Source organism: Syzygium oleosum, unplaced genomic scaffold (genome assembly GCF_021117445.2).
Source record: "Syzygium oleosum isolate NSW1041296 unplaced genomic scaffold, Sole_v2.1 Sole_v2.19, whole genome shotgun sequence".
NCBI lineage: Eukaryota > Viridiplantae > Streptophyta > Magnoliopsida > Myrtales > Myrtaceae > Syzygium > Syzygium oleosum.
Window position 1 is genome coordinate 6,795,391 of NW_026607503.1, and position 20,453 is coordinate 6,815,843.

The window sequence follows — 20,453 nt, forward strand, 5'->3', positions numbered from 1 at the left end:
AACGAAGTAGGTTTGGCAAGCAATGCCTCCTTTAATTTGACTATCTCGATTTAACTAACGTGTTCTTAATTACACATGCCTTTTGCGGCCCCACTATTCACGTAGTAGATTTTTAGAGCTACTTATTATCCATAGATTTACCACATTGCTTCATTACTAATTTTATTCGCCAATTTTCGTAAGTCTGTCATTGGTCAGTTAGGGCGCAAATGAGAATCATTTTTTTTCTCTTTTTTCTATTCTCGGGAACAGGTTTGGAATGGAAGTCCGTTTGGTAATGCAATTTGATTTTTCTATTTCTAGAACACATTTTTATTCCAAAATTAGGTTTGGAACAAAAATGAGAAGTAAAAATTTTATACTTTTCTATATCTGGAAGAAAGAGAGAAATAAAAACTTTTTTCATAACTCGTCCTTGCCTCTCGCTGCCTACTGTCGCCCCTCGCCGACCGGTCGCCCCTCGCCGATCGCCGCCTCTTGTTAGCCGCTGCCCGTTGATGAATGGAAAAGAGCATAAGAGAAAGCAATTTTGTGTCGTTATCAAACGTGTATTTCTATTCAAAAACTCGTCAAAGAAATTCAAAAAATTTATTATAAAAATAGAAGGATTATCATTTGCACCGTTAATTATCAAAAGGATATGAAATTGAATTTCTGTTCAATCATTTCCTTCGGGCTAAGCATATACTTTTCTTTTTTATTATTATTTTATTTATTTTTGGTCCTTCTCCATGGGTAGGAAGCCAAATCACGGGTGACATCATTTTCAAATTGGAACAGTTCATGATTTGACGTGACCATTTGCATCACCACCTACAAATGTCCACCATGAAAATTCCAGAAGGCAATTATGATCTTGTTTAAGCCAATCAGAAATTAAAGGTGGTCAAAGTCCGTCAAATTGTAATTGGGATGGTTTGTTTTGTCTTTCCTTCCTCCTTTTACGAGGAGAACCGGAGAAAGGGATGGCAGATTAAAAGCATTATTTTATATGTTTTTTTTTATAATAAATATGTATTTTATATGTTGTGAAACCCATTTGCCCAGTGGTCATCCGGTCCTGATTTTGAGTAGGACCTTAAAAGGCTCAAGGGAAGACAAAGAAATGAATTCTTCGATACGATGGAGTGATCTCCTTGAAAGTTCTTTTCGTATCCTCACTCTCCAAGGAAGAAAAAGATTTGAAGAGAACTTAAGAACTTCTTGGGTGATGAAGGTAGACATCACGTTAGCTTCGGCTGGCTATTACTGGATAGACAAGTATAATAACCTCTTATGTCTGGGATGATAAGAGGGGAAGTCTCGACTTCCTGCAGATTAGTCTGTGCTTCGTACAGTGTCTCTCAACTGACGCGCTAACCAATACCCCGGTTTAGAGACACTGTGCATATTGAAGTGACTTTTTATATTTAATTTTTTTATTTACTTTTTTTTGCAGATTTTTTGCAATTCTCACAATTTGACTCTGTATGAACACGAAATACCTGCCATCTTTCAAAATGTACTAAACACGACCGATGTATTTATGTATATTTATCTTTACATATATTTAAAATTTAAGTATTATTTTAGATTCTGTTTATTTTACGGAAAATAAATCATATTTCTAAAAACAATCGCTTGAAAAAATACTTTCATTATCGACAATAATCTATATCCAAATATTTTCATGGACGATAATTTTTATTTTCATTTATTCACTTTTATAAGAAATACATGCAGTCATTTTTAGGAAAATATTTTTTAAATAATTCATTTTCGCAAAATGACAAATACTTAAATTTGAACAGAAAGTAGAAAGAATTTGAAACATGCAAGACTACGTCAGTGCAGGTGATTCAAGTTTATTATCTAGTTGATGGTTATTTGTTAGGCTAAGTTAGAGGGATCTAATAGTTTACTGAGAGAGAGATCCTTTATGTACTTAATATATGTATTTGCCAAATTTTATATGATAAGTACTGCTACTGTAAGTGAATATAATGATAATAACTTCGTATCGGGCTTCACTAGCCATTCAGATATCTCAACTATATCGCCACGTCATTTTATAAGAAACTTTGGTAAGAATTTTAATACCCCTAACTTGCTGAAAGTCTTAAAATTTTAAAGAAGTTGCTATATCACTAAACAATGTCTCAAAATCTAATATATATTTTTTGGTCAATTCAAAATCTAATATATTAAATATCAAATGTGAAAAAAGTTGATAGATGCGAAATCCCTTCATACTTTTTCAAGCACCTTATGGCAAAAAAAGAACCCAGTAACGTTTCTTTATGTTTTCCTGATAAAGTTTGCGCCATGCTCATACATGAAAAGTAAAACACCATATTTCCTTTTCAAAGCAAAACGCTTGAAAATATTTTAGAGCGTTCGGATATTAGAAATCCCAAAAGTGGGACGGAATTGGAATGGACGCATCCTCAAGTATACAACTAGTCGCACCGTAACTTTTGATCCAAGGGAATCGCGGTGCCTTCGACATCCATACAAACAACTCTTTCTGAGTGCTATATGACCCATAAAAAAAGGTTCGTCTGAGTTTACCAACTCATATAAACAGATCAAGAAAACATGTTATGAAACTTTTTTACTATATTTTGCGAAGCTTAGTGTTTTGATGTCAGTGTGACGAACCAAGTACAACGATGCGCATACATGGAATGCAACTACACGGGCATCATCGTGCAGCCAACGCATAAAATATTTTCTCTCTCTCGAGCTTGATTTATTTGGGTGATCTGAAGTTAGAGCATCACATTTTGCAGGTGTTGCACAAATATGTTGAGCATTATCCCCTAGAGGCAATAATGGCTGGGGACCCCCCAAGCCAAGACTTGATTAGGCCCAAGTTACTCGAAGTGCAAAACTGGGTATTGCCCTCTAGCCAAATTCACTTTAGTATGTCGAATTTTAGATACCAATAAATTTTTGGACCCTACTCAGATCTATAAGTACGAGTTCGATAAAACCACGTAAATAAATATATATGTATAGAAAAAGTATGAAACAGTGACCCTATAGCTGTCTACATCCTCCGTTCTTTACCCCGGTGGGTGATATCATTTATTCTCTCCCTCACCTTCGAACAGTATCAAGAACACAGACATGCACAGCTCGTAGCAGTAACGCGAAGCGAAGTTCATTTGAGCCTCTGCCTCTGCCTCTGCTTGGTCGGAGGAGGCCATGGCTGTGGGCGGCAGAAGGAAGATGATGGCCTTCATGGCCGTCGTCGTGATGCTCATCTCGAGGCTGAGCGCTACGTCCAGTGACGTTCAAGAAGCAGCAACGGCGGCGGAAGAAGAAGAAGAGGCCGACCGCATAGCGTCTCTTCCCGGGCAACCGAAGGTCCCGTTCCGGCAATTCTCGGGGTACGTCACCGTCCACCGAGCCGCCGGTCGAGCCCTCTTCTACTGGCTCACCGAAGCCTACTCCGATCCCGCTTCCAAGCCTCTCGTCGTCTGGCTCAATGGAGGTCTCTTCTCTCTCTCTCTCTCTCTCTCTCTCTCTCTCTCTCTCTCTCTTCACTGTTGGATTGCATGGCACATCGTTTTGTCTTCTTGTCCTTTTCTCCAACTGTTGTCAGCTGGAACTGGAACTGGGAGTGACTTCTTTTAGCTTGTGAGATTCCATTTTTCTTCCTCAAGTTTCTCCATGAAACCCACACCCAAACAAGAAAGAAAAGAAGTAGAGTCCTCCATATCTTGGCAAATCATTGATTAAGCGAGAAGGCATATCTCTCTTTTCCCCCTTCATCATTTCAATTCTTCTACTTTCGAACACTATGACTTGCAAACTACAAGAACGACATGCAAGTCAAAAAGAAAAGAGAAAGAACACTCTCGTGTGCTGTGCATCGGCCAAAACTGATGATGTTTTCAACCTTTTTTGTCTTTGAGGGGGGTGGGTATGGCATTGGCATGTACTGAAGTAAAAGAGGCCATACATGACCTAACTACCTATCATGTAAAAGGAAACCCATTACGTGCAGAGAACCTCTCTCTCTCTCTCTCTCTCTCTCTCTCTGTCCCGCCTTTCTTACTGGTCTCACGCAAGGCAGAAGCTGCAGTGAGAGTTTCACAGAAGAAATTCAATGCTTGAAAGCGACCATAAACAGCCTCAGCTTTTATTACTTCCATTCACACACACACACACACACAACCCCTCTCATCATCTCATCATTAATTGCTCTCTCTCTCTCTCTCTCTCTCTCTCTCTCATGTGAGCAGGGCTTTGTCAGCGAGTTTTGATGCCCCCCATCAATGTCTATACGGCTACACAATTTTCAAATCTGCGTGTGCTAGGAAACCCTTGAAACTCACTCCACTATTTAATGGCTTGGAACTCACCGAATTCCTACCTTTGTTCCCAATACCATCTCTTATCTTCTCAGTACTGCTGCCCATGGCTCTTTTTAAGCTATAGTAAAGAGAAAAAGATTGAATTTTTAAGGTATCAACTACACACATCATCTGAAGAAACTGATATTCTGAAAATTGAATTATGATAAATTTCCAAAGACACTAGTTAGAGCCTCTCTCTCTCTCTCTCTGAATGTGTTTTGTGGACTGTCGTCACTTAGCTATGGAGGTTCGTGATGTTGACTAGACAAGTCACTTTAATACAACAGCATTAATCATCACGTGGCCGGGCCATAACCCATCATTGTGTTTCTAATTTTAGGAATATGTAATGTTAAACCAGGGCAACAAGTTGATAAATGCTTAGGAGATGAAAAGAAGACTATTCTCGAGAAGAGATTAGGGGGGTTCACTTAATAATGATACTCTTTCTTGTGCATGTCCGTCTTAGTTTAGCAAGTACAGTACTTCTAGTTTTACCGTACTCAGGATATACTGTGCAACGTCATGACATGTCGCCGTAGTTAAATTCAAAAACATCTCGACACGTCGTAAAATTGATTGCTAGTTAACTGCTCTTGCTCGACTTGGACTGACAGGATGCACACATTTATTGATCCTCTTAACGGATAGAGATGAGATTGGATGAACCAAAGCTTATATGTGTGTGTGTGTGTGTGTGTTGTCATGCATACATGTATACATATACTTTTGGACCTTTGGTATTCTCCTTCATTTTGGAAATTATCTTGATTCATCCGGCAATTGCATAGTGTTATGTGATATTACTCCTAATTGATGTTGAAAGCATTAACTTCGTTTGTGCAAGAACTAGTTCTGCTCCACCCAATTCGTCCCCCTACCGAAAAATATCCAGAGATGAACTGGACCTATCTTTGCTCAGTGAATACTGACTATAAGCACACTATACAAATATCTTCTCAAAAAACGAAAAATGTATGTCTGGAAAGAGATTGTTGCATTTGATGAGCGTGATTTGTCGAATCCATGGGGCTTTTCATGTGTATTTTACTTATGGATAGTTGCAAAGTTTGTACCCACGTATCGAATACCATCCCGCTTTAGAAACCTACAACCTGTATATTGAGTTTTGCCACTTTCATGTCGAATTGCATTCTCACAAATTCTGACATATAATTCTACCCTCCACCTTCTCTCTCCTACCGCATCATCGGCTTGCCGCCACTCTTGGCCGGGCCCCTGCTGTAGGGTTTGGACGGAAATGTGTCCTTTTGGGTTTGAAAGATATGTCAAACTGAAGATTTTTTTTGAAGTGAGGATGGTTTTTGATACATGGTGCAAACTTCAAGGTAGTTTTTGCAATTTTCCCTGAATAAATGATTTGGCGACATAACTATAACGGAATCGGCTTTCTAGTATATGAACAAGACGAGGCATACGTAGATATAAAGATTATGAATTGGATTGCTTATGCAATGTGTTTGATATGTTGGGACAACCACACAGGTCCTGGTTGCTCGTCAGTGGCATACGGCGCATCCGAGGAGATCGGGCCGTTCCGGATAAACAAGACGGCCTCAGGTTTGTACCTCAACAAGTTCTCGTGGAACACCGAGGCCAACCTCCTCTTCTTGGAAACTCCTGCCGGCGTCGGCTTCTCCTACAGCAACCACTCCTCGGATCTCCTTGACACTGGTGACCGCCGCACCGGTACGGCCACTCCCTTCATTTCCCCCATTTCCTAATTAACCCGGCTCGATAATTCGTTAACAAAAACACGCGCATTATCTGAATCAATTGTGTCTTTTGGCATAATGATGATGGAGAGGAGACGGGCAGAACTCGGGTAGGACCCGAATTTTGGAGGGTAGCGGGTTAGCTAGTAACAGGGTCAGTGATTGGTGGGTCCAAAATGGAACGTTGACTCTACTTTTTAGCATTGGCCCAATTGCATTCTAGTTCACCTCATACCAATTTAAGACCTAAGGGGGCTTCATTTATAAAAAAATCATTGTGGATTTGATAGAACTTCTGGTCGGGTCCACATTCGACCCGGTTCCATTATCGATCCAGCACCTCTCTTTGTGGGCATGAATGATTGCAATTGAAAAAGGAAAGAGAAGGTAACAATTAGCTACTTCTTTGTTAAAGGGGGGTAATTCGAGATGAGAAATCGATGGAGGAGATCTTTGGTTTCGCGAAATTCTGGATATTTCTCGTTAGGGTGATAAAATTTCTTTAAATATGTTTTTGTTTTTTGTAATTTTTATGTGGGTGAAATGTGTTTGGGCAGCTGAGGAATCATTGGAGTTCTTGGTGAGATGGATGGAGAGATTTCCAAGGTACAAAGGGAGGGAGGTGTACTTGACGGGGGAGAGCTACGCGGGCCATTACGTTCCTCAGCTGGCCCAACAGATTATGGCCCATAATTTGAAGCCCAAACACTCCACCATCAATATCAGGGGCATTATGGTACTTTCCCAATCCCATCATTAGCAAACATTTCCTGTTTTTGAGTTCATTCTTCCATTGGAAAAGGGTCATTTTTTCTGCTTTGGATGGAGAAGGTCTAGCAGAAAATTGATTGATCAATTGAGGGGCCATAAAGTTTTCATGACTCAGTCCTAATTACGAAATTATTACCGTTCGTTATTTTTTGCGAGTGAAAGTAATTTTGAGAATTGCAGGTAGGGAATGCAGTGACAGATAACTACTACGATAACATGGGGACGGTGATGTACTGGTGGAGCCACGCGATGATATCTGACCGGACGTACAAGCAGCTGATGAGCACGTGCGACTTCCGCCGGCAGAAGGAGTCGAACGAGTGCGAGTCGCTCTACTCCTACGCCATGGACCAAGAGTTTGGCAACATCGACCAGTATAATATCTATGCTCCCCCTTGCAACTCCTCCGACGGGTCCGCCGCCACCATGCGACAGTCCATTCGTCTCCCTCACCGCCCCCATCACAACAAGGTGCCCCCCCTTCCCTTCACTCGTGTGTTGTTTCGTTTGCCATGCACAATTGTGATTGATAATTTGTTCAGAGCATTGAAAGTTGCAAAATAATATATTAATTTTGCTTAACAAGTTCCGGTAAGCCCTCATGGTCAGCCCAGTTGTTTGGAAAGCGTCGGAATTTCCCGCTTTGAAACCGGAGGAAACAAGTTCAAACCGCACCAATTTTGTGCAAATAATTCAGATCTAGGCCACTTGCATAGGTCAAAGGCATGAATTTAACTGATTCACGCAGCTTACATTATGTTTTATCAGCTTTCAGATAGTCGAGTCTCTGTGTTCGTACTCTTGGATTGTCCAAAGACTGTCCAAAGATGTAAACAAGTGTTACTTAGCAATGTTTAACATAATCCTTAGTATATGTCTAGAGAACCAATATCTTCATATGTGTACTGTCATATACATAAATAAAAATTAAATTTATAGCACTAATTATGAATTTGATTATAAATTATTCTTATATTTAAGTTACATTTATCAATCATTCAAATTCAAACTATAAATGATAATTACTAATTATAAATGAAAATTCAATATATCATGATTTTATCACAATCAATCAACTAATTTGTACATCTACTTTTTCATTCAAAACAGAAATGGAATTATGATTCCTCCATCCATTCTATTACGGTCAATCTATTTTGAAATGTCCATTCCAGTCTCATGTTTTAACCAAAGGAAAAAAGTCCTTTTTGTACCAAAAATGGGTATAAAGAAATGGGCATACCATAAAATGCCCATTCACTTTTCATTTTACAATAAATTTGAAATAGTTTTCTTATACTATCACATAATTGCACAGTACTATAATAAGGCATGATTCAAATAAATGAAATTGAAAATCCTATGTGAAATTTATCGAATCATTATTCTTACAAACAAACATATCAAGTGTGTACCTGCGTATGTTGTTGCGTGGATGCTGTGTGTACTCGCAATGACATATGAAGCTTGTTTTCCTTCTCAATTCACGTGTCTGTTCTGTATCTGTTCCAACATTATTGTATACAACAGTAATAATGTAGTACTGCTAGTTCTATCACTGCACACTGCAGAAATTGCTGAATTTTTCTTTTCCTTTTACCCATTTTGGAATATTCCTAATTCATTATTTTCTGTGGTCCTGAGGTCTAAAATTAAGTATTTTTTACCCCTTTTTATCTATGGAAAAAAAAAAGATTTTGAGGCAGATATCTGGATACGATCCCTGTACAGAGAAATATGCAGAGACATACTACAACAGGCCTGATGTGCAGAGAGCGCTCCATGCCAACACCACCAAGATTCCCTACAAGTGGACTGCTTGCAGGTTCAATTTGAATTGCAGCTGTTTTTGCTCCTTTTGAACAAAACAAAGCATAATGACGTGATTGATTGTCAATTTGTCATAGTCCAAATGGAGAATTGTGACAATGTGTTCTGTTTCTGATGGCAGTGAAGTGTTGAACCGAAACTGGAACGACACCGAGGTGTCGATTCTGCCCATCTACAGGGAGATGATTGCTCGTGGCCTCCGAGTGTGGGTCTTCAGGTTGGCCGGTTTATCTCTTCTTCGTCAACGCGTATTCATGCATCATTTCTTGTAAATTTCAAGTTGACATTTCCCTTTGCCCCCTTGAAAAAACGAAAATGATCGCAGTGGCGATGTGGACTCGGTTGTACCCGTTACAGCCACGAGATACTCACTCGCACAGCTCAAGCTGGCAACCAAAATCCCGTGGTACCCTTGGTATGTCAAGAAACAGGTCGGTGTCACCCTTTACTTACGAAGAGAAATACTGCATGTACGAAATGTTTGATGAAGACCCATATGCTGTATGATTGATATTTGTCCATGAGACCGATCGATTTAGGTACTGATGTGGTCATGTAGGTGGGAGGGTGGACAGAGGTATATGAAGGGCTAACGTTTGCGACGGTGAGAGGAGCTGGTCATGAAGTCCCTCTGTTCAAGCCCAGAGCCGCTCTTCAGCTTTTCAAGTCCTTCTTAAGAGGAAAGCCCCTCCCAAAGTCATGAACTGAGTGTTGTCAGTTGACTTGCTGCCACTTTTTATTTGCTAGTTACAAGGGAAAAACCAACCAGAGAGAAAGTTGATTATTCATTGTGGTCATTACCAAAATGGAAGATTTCATCTGTCTGTGTCGTTTCTTCTTCCTGTTAGCACATCAGTCTGACCCTAATCCCTCTTTTATTCCTTATCTATAAACTATTTTGCCAAGTAACTGAATGCTCACTTATTATACAACGGTGGCATCAAAACCCAGATCACAACAAGACTCGTTAACTAAAATTACTGTCATCTAAGAGGTATAGCTGTCACATTTCGCAATAGGTACCTTCATCTCAGATCCGGCGACCGCTGTTTGATACGGTTCAGCTTTCCCTTGTATGGTGCCCAAGTATTTTTCAGTCTATCATATGAATGAATCGTGCTAGTCGCTTTGACAATGCAAATACCCCCGAGATTTGCCGCGTATAAACTTTTCAACATCATCGCCCAAACCAATTTCCAAGTTGACGGTGACCTCCCAAACACATAACTGTGTCACCAAGTAAATTCAGAATGAAGATGAACAAAGGACCGCAAATCATATTATTGGCAGACAGAATGACAATTGAAGAAACCATATCCCCAATTCCAAGAGCCAAGCAAGTCATAAAAACTAATGTACATGTAAAAATCCCCATGCCGTCTGGAAACTAACAAAACCATTTCTAACCTCAACGAAACTCAGCCACCAAGACGACTGGGCAGCAAGCACGACTCGGGTCAGAAGCTGGCAACATTCCTGTTCCTCCGAAAATGAGTTGGCACCACCATCAGTTCAAAGAAAACTTCTGTCACAACCTGCTTGCCATTACAGGATACACATGGAGTAGCAACATGGTCAATCCATCCATTTAACTGTTGAAGACGTACAAATCACACAGCCCAAAATGGTTTTTGAGTTGTCACTGTAGTCGAATTGCTGCCAAGTGATTCTTCGCTGCTTTCGTCGGGGTCATCATCTTCATCCCCGTATTCCATCAATTTGACCAGAGTATCTGCAGACAACAATGTCAAAACCACGTGGGATAGACTAAATTAAAGTAGAACTAATCCAAACGGAAAATTAAAAGTCAACAACTTTAACATGGGGGAAGCAATGAGGAAATTCATCCTTTTTTTATCTTTCTGAAAGCAAAACCATCAAAATCTACAATCAAATCAGGGGTCCAGGATGAAACTACTAATTTTGTAGCCTACCAGGTATAATCTCAGATCTTGATTTGTCCAAACTCCCTGCCTTATCATTTACTTCCAGACTAGATTTAGGTGCAGTAAATTTTGGAGGGAGTGGGGGCATGCTTTTTGGTGGAGGCGGTGGCATTGCGTTTGATAATGGCAGTACTAACTTCTTTGGAGGTGGCATGGTCGATATTTTTCTTGAACCCATGTCTAACTCTGGCTCACTCAGCTTTAAACATGCTGATTCCTGCGAAAAGGCATGAAAAAAATGGCAACATTAGCTCGGACAGAGTAATGAACTTCTCTTGAACTTCTATACCACCGGTCCCTGAACTTCATCCCTCACCTGTGTGTGTTACTGCCGCATGCATACGCTACTCAAACACAATTAACCATCACAAGGTACCCTCTAAATACACTATTTGTGCTCAGTCTCTAGCCGTATCGACGCAAGCACTAACCCAAGGAAAAAGAATCCATAAATTAGAATAGCAACCTAAGGAAAAATGTACTTAGCCAGCTGCTCTCGCATATTCTAATCTGCATCCAGATGCCAATTTCTACCGGGACCATCTAGTCTGAGCTTCCTTGCTGATTCTATGAACCAGCGGCAGCCAACAGTGCTCTCAGCTTATACAAGATTTATAGCTTCACATGGCTAGCATTAATCAGCAGTGACAAATAGCTCTCCCTTCAAAGATCAACTTAAAAGGGGATGATCTAGTACTAGCTACCAAGATGTTGTAGCTTAAAGAAGAGCTAAAACAGAACAGCAAGACAGAAGGTTCTCCAAGTGATTTCTTTAATCAACTCGTCTCTGCTATTCTATTTAAGCAAGAAAAATGCTCTCCACCAGCATTTCAACAGGTTAATTGCTTGTCAAAAAAAGGTCCTTTCTACAAAGCTGTGCGAAACCGAGTGTCATTGACTTGCGGAAGCTAAAATATCAATAAGGTAGCAAAACATGAAATGCATTTCATGAAAAGGTGCAATGAATGAAGGAGATCAGTTCCAGGCTGGAAATCAGTTTGCAGCTGTCCATTGAACTCTCCAAAAGTAAATACCCTGTGACACATAAATCCACTGTTCCTACAACAGGAGTCCAGTATCTGGCAGTTAGCTTCATAGAAGGTCAGAGAAAATACCTGGAATATCAAACATTAAAAGTCAGAGGAAAAAAATATATAGATCAGTAAGCAAAAACCCATAGCGCCGCAAGTAAACTCAAAGTGATGAATAACCATCAGCAGAATAACCTGTGCATATAAAAGTAAAAGCAAAAGCATATGGAATGAGGACAAGCATAAGCACATTATCAATGATCTGAACCCTCCTTACCCATGGCAGTTCAAACCGTCCATCCATGCAACAAAGTCACGCTTATGAACATCAAGTGAAAAAATCTCCTTATAATTACACACAAAGAGGACCCCCATCTATTATATAAGGGTTTAAGCTCAGTTTTTGTATTCAATTGAATTCACATCAAGCTGATTTTACCCCATTTTCCCACATGATTTGGTTTAGAAATTTCAAGGCACTAATCTATACACGGAAGAGTCCATAATGGCATCTAGTATCTTCACAGCAAAAAGCAGTCTCAAGAATCCGCTCGTACCTGATAATTTGGTGCTGGATCCTTATTACCGACTGGCAGCTCCTGAAACTTCCGCCTCGGTGGAGGCCTCTTCTCTTTCTCAAAATCAGGCTTAGAACTCAGCTCAGACATCATGCTTACCAATGCTGGTGCAGAGGCAACGGAAGACGTGACAGAAGTTGACTGTTTAAGAACCAACGCAACTTGTTGCATAGGTGTGGCTTGAGGATATATTCCTTCATATCCACTATATCTCGTTCCACCAGTTACCAAAGGCTGGGAATGGTGGACCATGTTTGGTTGAGTCTGAATGCAACCTAGCACTCCCCCAGACATTGACACTGCCCCTTGAGTGAAAACAGAACTTACCCCATGGACCATTGGTGACGAAAGGGGTGGAGATGTAGTAAAGCCACTAGTAGATGTCAAACCAGTAGCTGGATTTGTACTTTCTGTTACCTCACTTCTAGAACTGTTTGATCCCACCACCAACTGCTGAGGAGGAGGAACAGCACCATACACTTTAGAGGATGATACCCTGTGCGAAATTAGAGCCAAAATGGTCACCGTGATCAATCAAACTGTATATTACAACATAGTGTCAGGAATAAGAAATTGGTTCCATAAAGGTCCAGATAAAAAATGTTTTTCAATTTAGAAAAGGGAGGTGGATAGATCGAAGGTTAAAGCAACATGCAGCATGAAAAAGAATTTTTGCCGTGAGTGACAGCTGGTTAACATATCTAGCTTTTTAGGTTACAAAGGAAGAAGGCAGTCTATAATTCTCATGACAAAAAAGGGGGAGAAATTTAAAGCTACTGGAAATGCACTTTTTAATTGACTAATGTTTGTCAACGAGGATATCTCTAACACATTTGGGAGCAAAAATATGGTGAATACTCATTTATATCTGTATAATAAAAAAGAAAAGAAAAGGAAAGGAAGAATTAAAATAACACATGGTAGAACACAAATGAAGTGTAGCAACAAGAAAAGAAGTTCTTCTGAGTAGTTCTTTCATTATTTGGAAGAAATAAAGCAAAGAAAGGGTAGAGGTAGCACCAATTGGCAGCAAATATTGGTCTATGTCAAAGCAAATTCAATGCAGATTTTACAATTTGGTGATACAACACATATCATTGAATGCAGCATTCAGAAGAAGCATGACAACTACTAAGACACATGCTAAAGAATGAAATAAAATCAGCTAAAAATACTTAAATAAGCAACACGGCCATAAAGTGAAGATTATCCAATAAATACAGCATAAGTCACCAACTAACAAATCCTTTAACGTTCCGAATCAATTGATGCAAACAAGCTCAAGAAAAGGAACAAATGCTCTCATTGACTCTATCATATGTAGAACATCCAAGCTCAAGGAATGTCAGGATACTCTAATTCCAGCATGATCAGACCACTTTTTACCTGGAGGCACCACATTCTAAACTGATTGTATCCAGAAGATTTTCAGCTAGACTCTTCGCACTTTCAAGGCTCTTTGCGTTATTACTGGACAAGAATAAATGCAATGGCTGCTGTCCTTCTGCAAGTAGTTAGGAAGGGTGTCACTGACAAAAACACAATCACAACAAAATGTTGAATCATGACCCATATAGTAGACAATGCTACCTTCTCCATGCAAGCTTTCAGAAGTAACAGAACCACGCCCTCTTAGTAAGACAGTCGCTCCTGTTTCATTCATAATGTGATTTATATATTGGTCCTGCAAATACAAACGAACCACCACCAGCACAAAAACAATCTCTCCCATTTGCATGGAGAAGTCAGAGAAAGCTTCAGACATTAGAATCTTTCATCATCATAATATTCAGTGTAAACTTTAAATCAAAAGATAAAAATATAATAAACCAGAGCAAAGAGCAATTAAGCACATTAGCAACAAGACAATGCAGTGGTCTACTCTGGAAAGGCAACACTACAGGTCAAAATGCTACTACAATGATGCCAACATTTACCAGACCTAAACATGAATCCACAACTATCACTATTCTATTGTACCCTTAATTTACTTGATATCCTTTTAGTTGTAAAGATTGTTCGCTTTTTCCTCTTGGGCTTTCCTGCCTACATTTGCCCGCTAATGAAAATCATCACAGTTACGACTTCCAAACACTAAATTCAAGCTAAAGCTAAAACCAAAGACCCATAGAAGTTAAGAAGCCACAGCCCGTAGCCTTCTAAGAAAGCTCATAATAATATACACGTGTACAAGGTACTTTCGGGCCTCAAACTTAGCTCGATTACATGATCCGAACAATCTATTCAGGACAAGTTTATTTCTTACTGAGTTGTTTTGCGAAAGTTGAGATTAAGCATGAAAGATAAACTTCCTTCAGGCTCAAATAGAATAAACATCGAGCAATGCGTTCTTGAATGAAGTATAATTTAAGTGTTTTGATACAATTGTAACTCAAACGCTCCTTCCAAAGCCAACTCAATGTGGTGACAGAAAAGAGAAGCTAGAATGGAACAGAAAGTTAATTTGGACTCACATTTGGTCCACGAATGCGGGAAGCAATGTTCCATGATGGGTCCACGTCAAACCCCAAATACACGCATGTGCTCAAAGCTTGAGAAATCTAAATCAGATAGGGAGTTCATATATTCATGGATCATGGAAATAATGTAGCAGAAGACAACAGGGAGATGATACAATAGATTACCACCTTAACTCCCTTGTCAGGATAGAAGACAGGCTGCGAATTTTGACCCTGTTTCAGCATCTCTTCAATCATGGCCGCTGCACGATCAACAGCTATAATTCGTTCAACAGTCTCTTTCAACTGTAAGGAGTCAATTTTGGTTAACACAAAGCAGAACTTGACATGCAAAAACAGAAAGCCTTACAGAAAAGTGAACAATAGGACAGAAGCAAATACATAACCTAGAAGCTAATTATTTTGACAAGCTACAGATTAACCATGCATTGCCACACTAAAGTTCAACAATTCTTCCTGGCACTTCTCATTGGACGATTGTTCCTTCATTATAGTTGTGTAATAATTTAATAATAACCAAATTTCTCCCATGGAACTTTTTCATGTCTTCCTGAGAGGAACATGAAACTCTCCCTGATCTACTACACTACCACATGAATTCAGGTGAGAAAATTTTTCTAAACCAGTAAAAAGAAAATGTCCATCGTGGAAACCAAAGGGTATTAATACCTCTCAAAAAGCCTGCTATGCACCTAAAAGAACCATAAAAATTGAACACTGATGTCCTCATAGAAAAATAAACAGTTTGAACATCTGAGGTTGATATCTGGTGAAGTTATAATTCGAGGTCTAGAAGCCCCAGAACCAAGCCAAAAATGTCTAGTTGATGGAGGACACAAAGAAATGGATGCTTAAACACTACGAGCAGTTTGAAAACCAAAACCTAATTCAAACACAATTGCTGTTGTGGAAGACAATAGTTTAAGTTCAACCCGATTGGACAATAATGGGGTCACCTTTTAGTTCTCAATCTCATCTCTAAACACGCAAGAGATACCTCATGAACTTGGAGTGTTCAACAACTAAATGTCCTACAAACTTAATCATATTCTCTAAAAACATGTTGCTATGCAGCAAAATAAAAAAGAATGCATCTTACATGAGCGCCAGCAGAAATGTGGAGATATAATGGCTTTCCACCATCAGGTAAGGCATTTGGCGGCCGGTATTTTCCCCTGCAAAGAGTAATCGCCATGTAAATATTAAGAAAGAAGTAGGAGATAGCACTAATGTCATTTTTAATTCTATTGGTGAACTGCATACCTAGTCGTCACCACAGCTCCAGTGCAATTCTGAATCTGCAAGACAGATGGACATCTTAAATTACTCAAAAGATCCATGGAAAGGGAGGCAAAATTATAAGACATGGAAAAGAAATTAAATCTCATTACCTCTTCTTGTGTTTGACGCTTTGTAAGCTTGTACCGGACAGCAGATTCAGCATCATTTATGACAATTTCCCGAGCAATCATCAAGTCTTCTTGGCCTTTTTGCTAGATAGAAAAAATGTCGTCACCAAACAAGAAATTATTATAGACAGACGCCAAAAACATGGGGGAAAAGAACAGAAGGAAAGAGCGGAGAGAATAGTTCAGCAGGAAAAAAAGTTTCCAGGATCATAGTCGCACAGCAACAATTATAATCTATGAGCTCATAAATTGCCCATGCACAGCAGAATGCATCATAGCTCTAGGACTAAGTTATTCAATGAACACTTCAAAAAGCAGCTCACTTGGTTTAATTTGGGAGCGACCACAGCACTCTGCTGCATCAGTGCAGCTGAATGAAGTGCATGGGATGCCGCAACGCCATTAGCTGGAAGTGAATTCATCAGAAGCCCAGCAGCGACCGGCGCCACCGTCGGAACGGCAGTCCCTGCAAGAGATCCCATGTTGGCCAACGGAAGAACACCGGGCAACGCCAACCCAATCGACGCCAAAGACTCCGCTGGCTGATCCCATTTTCTCTTCTTTCTGCAACACCCGGTAAGGCGCGGCGGAAACATTGAGCATCGCGAGCAACGTCGATAATTCAAATCACTCGCGCACCAAGAACAAAACAGCCAAACCCCATCAAAACACCCAATGGAAGGGAAAGGGTTAAAAAAAAACAAGGGGCGTCCCATTTGCCACCATAAAGCCTCACACCCAGCAAGCCTCACTCTTTTGCCTCCCACGCAATCGAGGGCTAAACTAATTCGAATCATCACGCGATTCTTGATCATGACCCACAAGGTTGTATCGAACAATCTTTAGGCAAACCGATCGAACATGAACAGACTGCAACGGAGCCCCAGCCCGCAGCACACAGCGCGACGGATTACGACCAATTAAGGGTGGGAGTAGTACCTTTGCCTCGTCTGCGATTCGTCGGAAGAAACCCTTGCGGCGCCGGCGCCGTCCGCCGTCATCCCCAACTTCGATGGTCGGATCCCGACCGTGCCGACCTCAGTTTTCGCGAATCGTCTGCTGTCCCACCGTGCGCGAGGTGATGGTGGTCGTTGCGTTTATGGCTCTTGGGATCGAATGAAGGTTCAATTTTAAAAGTATTATTATTAAAATGCGATTATTGAAATAACAAGCTGGAATAGCTCAGTTGGTTAGAGCGTGTGGCTGTTAACCACAAGGTCGGAGGTTCAAGCCCTCCTTCTAGCGTTGGTTGACTCGTTTAATTTTTTTTTACTTCCCTACTTTTATGATCCAGTCCCCTCTTTTTACCAACTGCCAAGGAAAGTTAACGTCATTTTACTAATTTACTAAAAATGGGAGAAAATGAATATACAGTTAAGTTAAGGAAAACTACTATTTACTGTCGAAAGTTACGAACAAAATAAGACCCTTAAAATTTATGACAGCATAATGACAATTGCCGCCTTTTGAAGAAATGGGTTAATACCACAAAAAATCCAAAACTGGTTATCTAAACTAATTTTTTTACCACAAAAAACCCCAAACTGGTACACCCGTGACAAATTTACCTCCGTTAATTTCCGTTAAATTTAATCGTTAAATTGTTAAGTTGGATGACACGTGATAGTTGACGGGTGTGCCAGTGTAGGGTTTTACCCCTCTGTTTGTCACAGATTTTTCAGTTTGTGATTTTTCGTGGTATTAATCCAATTTAATGGAGAGTAAATATGTTACAAGTATACTAATTTGAGGTTTTTGGCGATCAAAAAATAGTTTGGGATAAATTTATAGCAAGTGTACCAGTTTTGGATTTTTGGTGGTAAAAAAATTAATTTGGAATAAATTTATCATAAATATACTAATTTGTGATCTTTCATAATATAAACCCTAAAGAAATTTACGAAAGGATATTTACAGGTAATTTACTATCGTCGTGAGGACAATTAATAACAATAAAGGAAAGTTATCATAAAGAGGTAATTTAATGGGAGGTTACATACCATAGGACCTCAAATTTACGAGAACATAAGGAAAATTACTATCAATCTTTAAGGAAAAGAACAAACAACAAAAGAAAGATACGCCAACACTAAACTTACGAGATAATGGGAAAATTATTGTTCTTGGAGGACTAGGAAGAAATGTTACAACTTAGAGGTAGTTGACTATAATTAAAAAAAATGAAGATTACTATTTTGGGATAATGACATAAACAGTCCCCGAACTTTGATCAAATGTGCAATTTAGTCCTTGAACTTTTAATTTGTTCAATATAGTCCCTAAACTTTAGCCCAATGTTTAATGCAGTATGTGAACTTTTAATTTGTTCAATGTGGTCCCTAGACTTTTTGTACATGTTCAATGTAGTCCCTGTTACATTGAATATTTTCATATAGTTTAGGGACTAAATTGAACATATACCAAAAGTTCAGGATGAGGGACCACATAGTATATTGGGTTAAGTTTAAGGACTACATTGGATAAATTAAAGGTTCAGGGATCACATTGGATCGAAGTTCAGGGACTGTTTGTGTCATTTTCCCTACTATTATTTGAGGTAGTTCATGAACCCCATAGGAAAGTTAATTGGAATGTGACAAATGATAGGACCCTTTAATTTATCGAGCTAGAAAAACATTTTTTTTTATTCTAGTTCTAAGGTGGTGTCGGGCCAGCTTAGAACAATGGATTTTATTTTAGTTCTAAGGTGGTGCAGGGTGTTGCATCTGTATTTTCATTTCGAATAGAAAAATGCAGGTGCAATCCAAATCGTGATACGAAAGAACAATAGATAAAGAGATGATCTCTAGTTTCAACTTCTTGACCGCACAATTTACAAATAGGCTCACATGCAACACCCCCCCGCCTTCTGAGTCGGTCGAGTCAGTAAAACATTATGCAAACACTTCCATAACAGAATAATAACTATTTGAGGAAGAATTGAATGCCATGCCATTTTCCATTTTGACATTGGAATATCATCAAGTCTACAAATTGAAGAAAGTTCTTTATGGGCGCTAACAAGCTCCACAAGCATGTTGTAATAAGATTGACTGTTATTTTCGTCAATAATCATTGGAAAGGAGTGACAATGAATATGCTCATCATGTGAAGAGGCAAGGTAAAGATGATATTCTCTTTATGTGAGACAAGGAGAAGGTAGATTTTGTGTTTCTTAGTGGAAATAGCAACCGATCTCTCAAGATGTTTAGGGATAATTACATTAGAAGTCCTAAAATTTATTACGAAAATACAATTGAGTCCTAAAACTTTCAAAAAGTGCAACTAAGTCCTAAAATTTGTCACGAAAGTGTAATTGAGTCCTAAAACTTTCAAAAAGTGTTCTAAAACTTTTCACGAAAGTGGATAAGAAATTGCAGCTTGTAGATGGAACTAGAAAAGCATATGGAACATTCTTTAGAAGCTTGGTAGGTGGATTGATTCATCTAACGTACACTTGGCTGGATATTGCATTCTCTGTCGGTGTTGTTTTCAGGTTCATGCATAGTCTGACAAGGCATCATCTTGGAGCAACCAAAGAATCTGGCGTCACATTACTAGAACAATCAATTACAGCATTTGGTACAGTCAAGTGCCAAATTTCACATTGAATAGCTTCACGGATATCGACTAGGCAGAATCTTTAGATTATAGAAGAACACTTCAGGGAACATGTTCACTTTGGGATCAGGAGCCCCTCACGGAGAATTCTAAGAAGGAAGCAACCACGACATTGTCATCTTCGTGGCAGCGTATGTCGCTGCAACACTTTCAGCATATCAAGCAGTAAGGTTATGAAGACTGCTTACTGATCTTTGTCAAGAACAGTGGGAAGCAACTGAGATTTTTTGCGACAACTGTTGCGGAAGCCAAGCGATTGAACAGCAAAATTGATAGAACAAGAAAATAGATTAGACACCAGATTTACGTGATTCGGTATGCTTGTTATGTGAAGAGGCAAGGTAAAGATGATATTCTCTTTATGTGAGACAAGGAGAAGGTAGATTTTTGTGTTTCTTAGTGGAAATAGCAACCGAACTCTCAAGATGTTTAGGGATAATTACATTAGAAGTCCTAAAATTTATTATAAAAATACAATTGAGTCCTAAAACTTTCAAAAAGTGCAACTAAGTCCTAAAATTTGTCACGAAAGTGTAATTGAGTCCTAAAACTTTTAAAAAGTGTTCTAAAACTTTTCACGAAAGTGGATAAGAAATTGCAGCTTGTAGATGGAACTAGAAAAGCATATGGGACATTCTTTAGAAGCTTGGTAGGTGGATTGATTCATCTAACGCACACTTGGCTGGATATTGCATTCTCTGTCGG

The 20,453-nt window shown here is 39.3% G+C and overlaps 2 protein-coding genes and 1 non-coding gene across 5 annotated transcripts; 2 read left to right on the top strand and 1 right to left on the bottom strand.

Moving 5' to 3' along the window:
* The first annotated feature begins 3,048 nt into the window (after window positions 1–3,048).
* LOC115673915 (serine carboxypeptidase-like 25) lies at window positions 3,049–9,588 on the top strand. Of its 2 annotated transcripts, none has more exons than XM_056319877.1 (8): window positions 3,049–3,478; window positions 5,853–6,056; window positions 6,640–6,818; window positions 7,034–7,324; window positions 8,548–8,678; window positions 8,805–8,900; window positions 9,009–9,098; window positions 9,243–9,588. In XM_056319877.1, exons 1-8 carry the CDS (start codon window positions 3,190–3,192, stop codon window positions 9,274–9,276), a joined length of 1,314 nt encoding a protein of 437 aa, XP_056175852.1. In that variant the 5' UTR covers window positions 3,049–3,189; the 3' UTR covers window positions 9,277–9,588. The 2 variants fall into 2 exon arrangements, with proteins under 2 accessions (XP_056175852.1, XP_030452042.1); XM_030596182.2 differs by having other exon boundaries at window positions 3,051–3,478; window positions 9,009–9,114.
* A 352-nt stretch (window positions 9,589–9,940) lies between these two features.
* Window positions 9,941–17,212, bottom strand: LOC115674003 (protein RIK). Of its 2 annotated transcripts, XM_056319876.1 has the most exons (13): window positions 17,067–17,212; window positions 16,451–16,691; window positions 16,110–16,211; window positions 15,982–16,016; window positions 15,818–15,893; window positions 14,887–15,003; window positions 14,713–14,799; window positions 13,829–13,922; window positions 13,625–13,742; window positions 12,218–12,734; window positions 11,664–11,744; window positions 10,618–10,846; window positions 9,941–10,415 (listed from the first exon to the last, which is right to left on the bottom strand). In XM_056319876.1, the coding sequence occupies exons 1-13, from the start codon at window positions 17,126–17,128 to the stop codon at window positions 10,294–10,296; spliced, it is 1,881 nt and encodes a 626-aa protein (XP_056175851.1). In that variant the 5' UTR covers window positions 17,129–17,212; the 3' UTR covers window positions 9,941–10,293. The 2 variants fall into 2 exon arrangements, with proteins under 2 accessions (XP_056175851.1, XP_030452150.1); XM_030596290.2 differs by lacking the exon at window positions 11,664–11,744.
* Window positions 17,213–17,298: 86 nt separating this feature from the next.
* Window positions 17,299–17,372, top strand: TRNAN-GUU (transfer RNA asparagine (anticodon GUU)). The gene has a single exon. It is a non-coding gene; the product is annotated as a tRNA-Asn (tRNA).
* The last annotated feature ends 3,081 nt before the right edge of the window (window positions 17,373–20,453 follow it).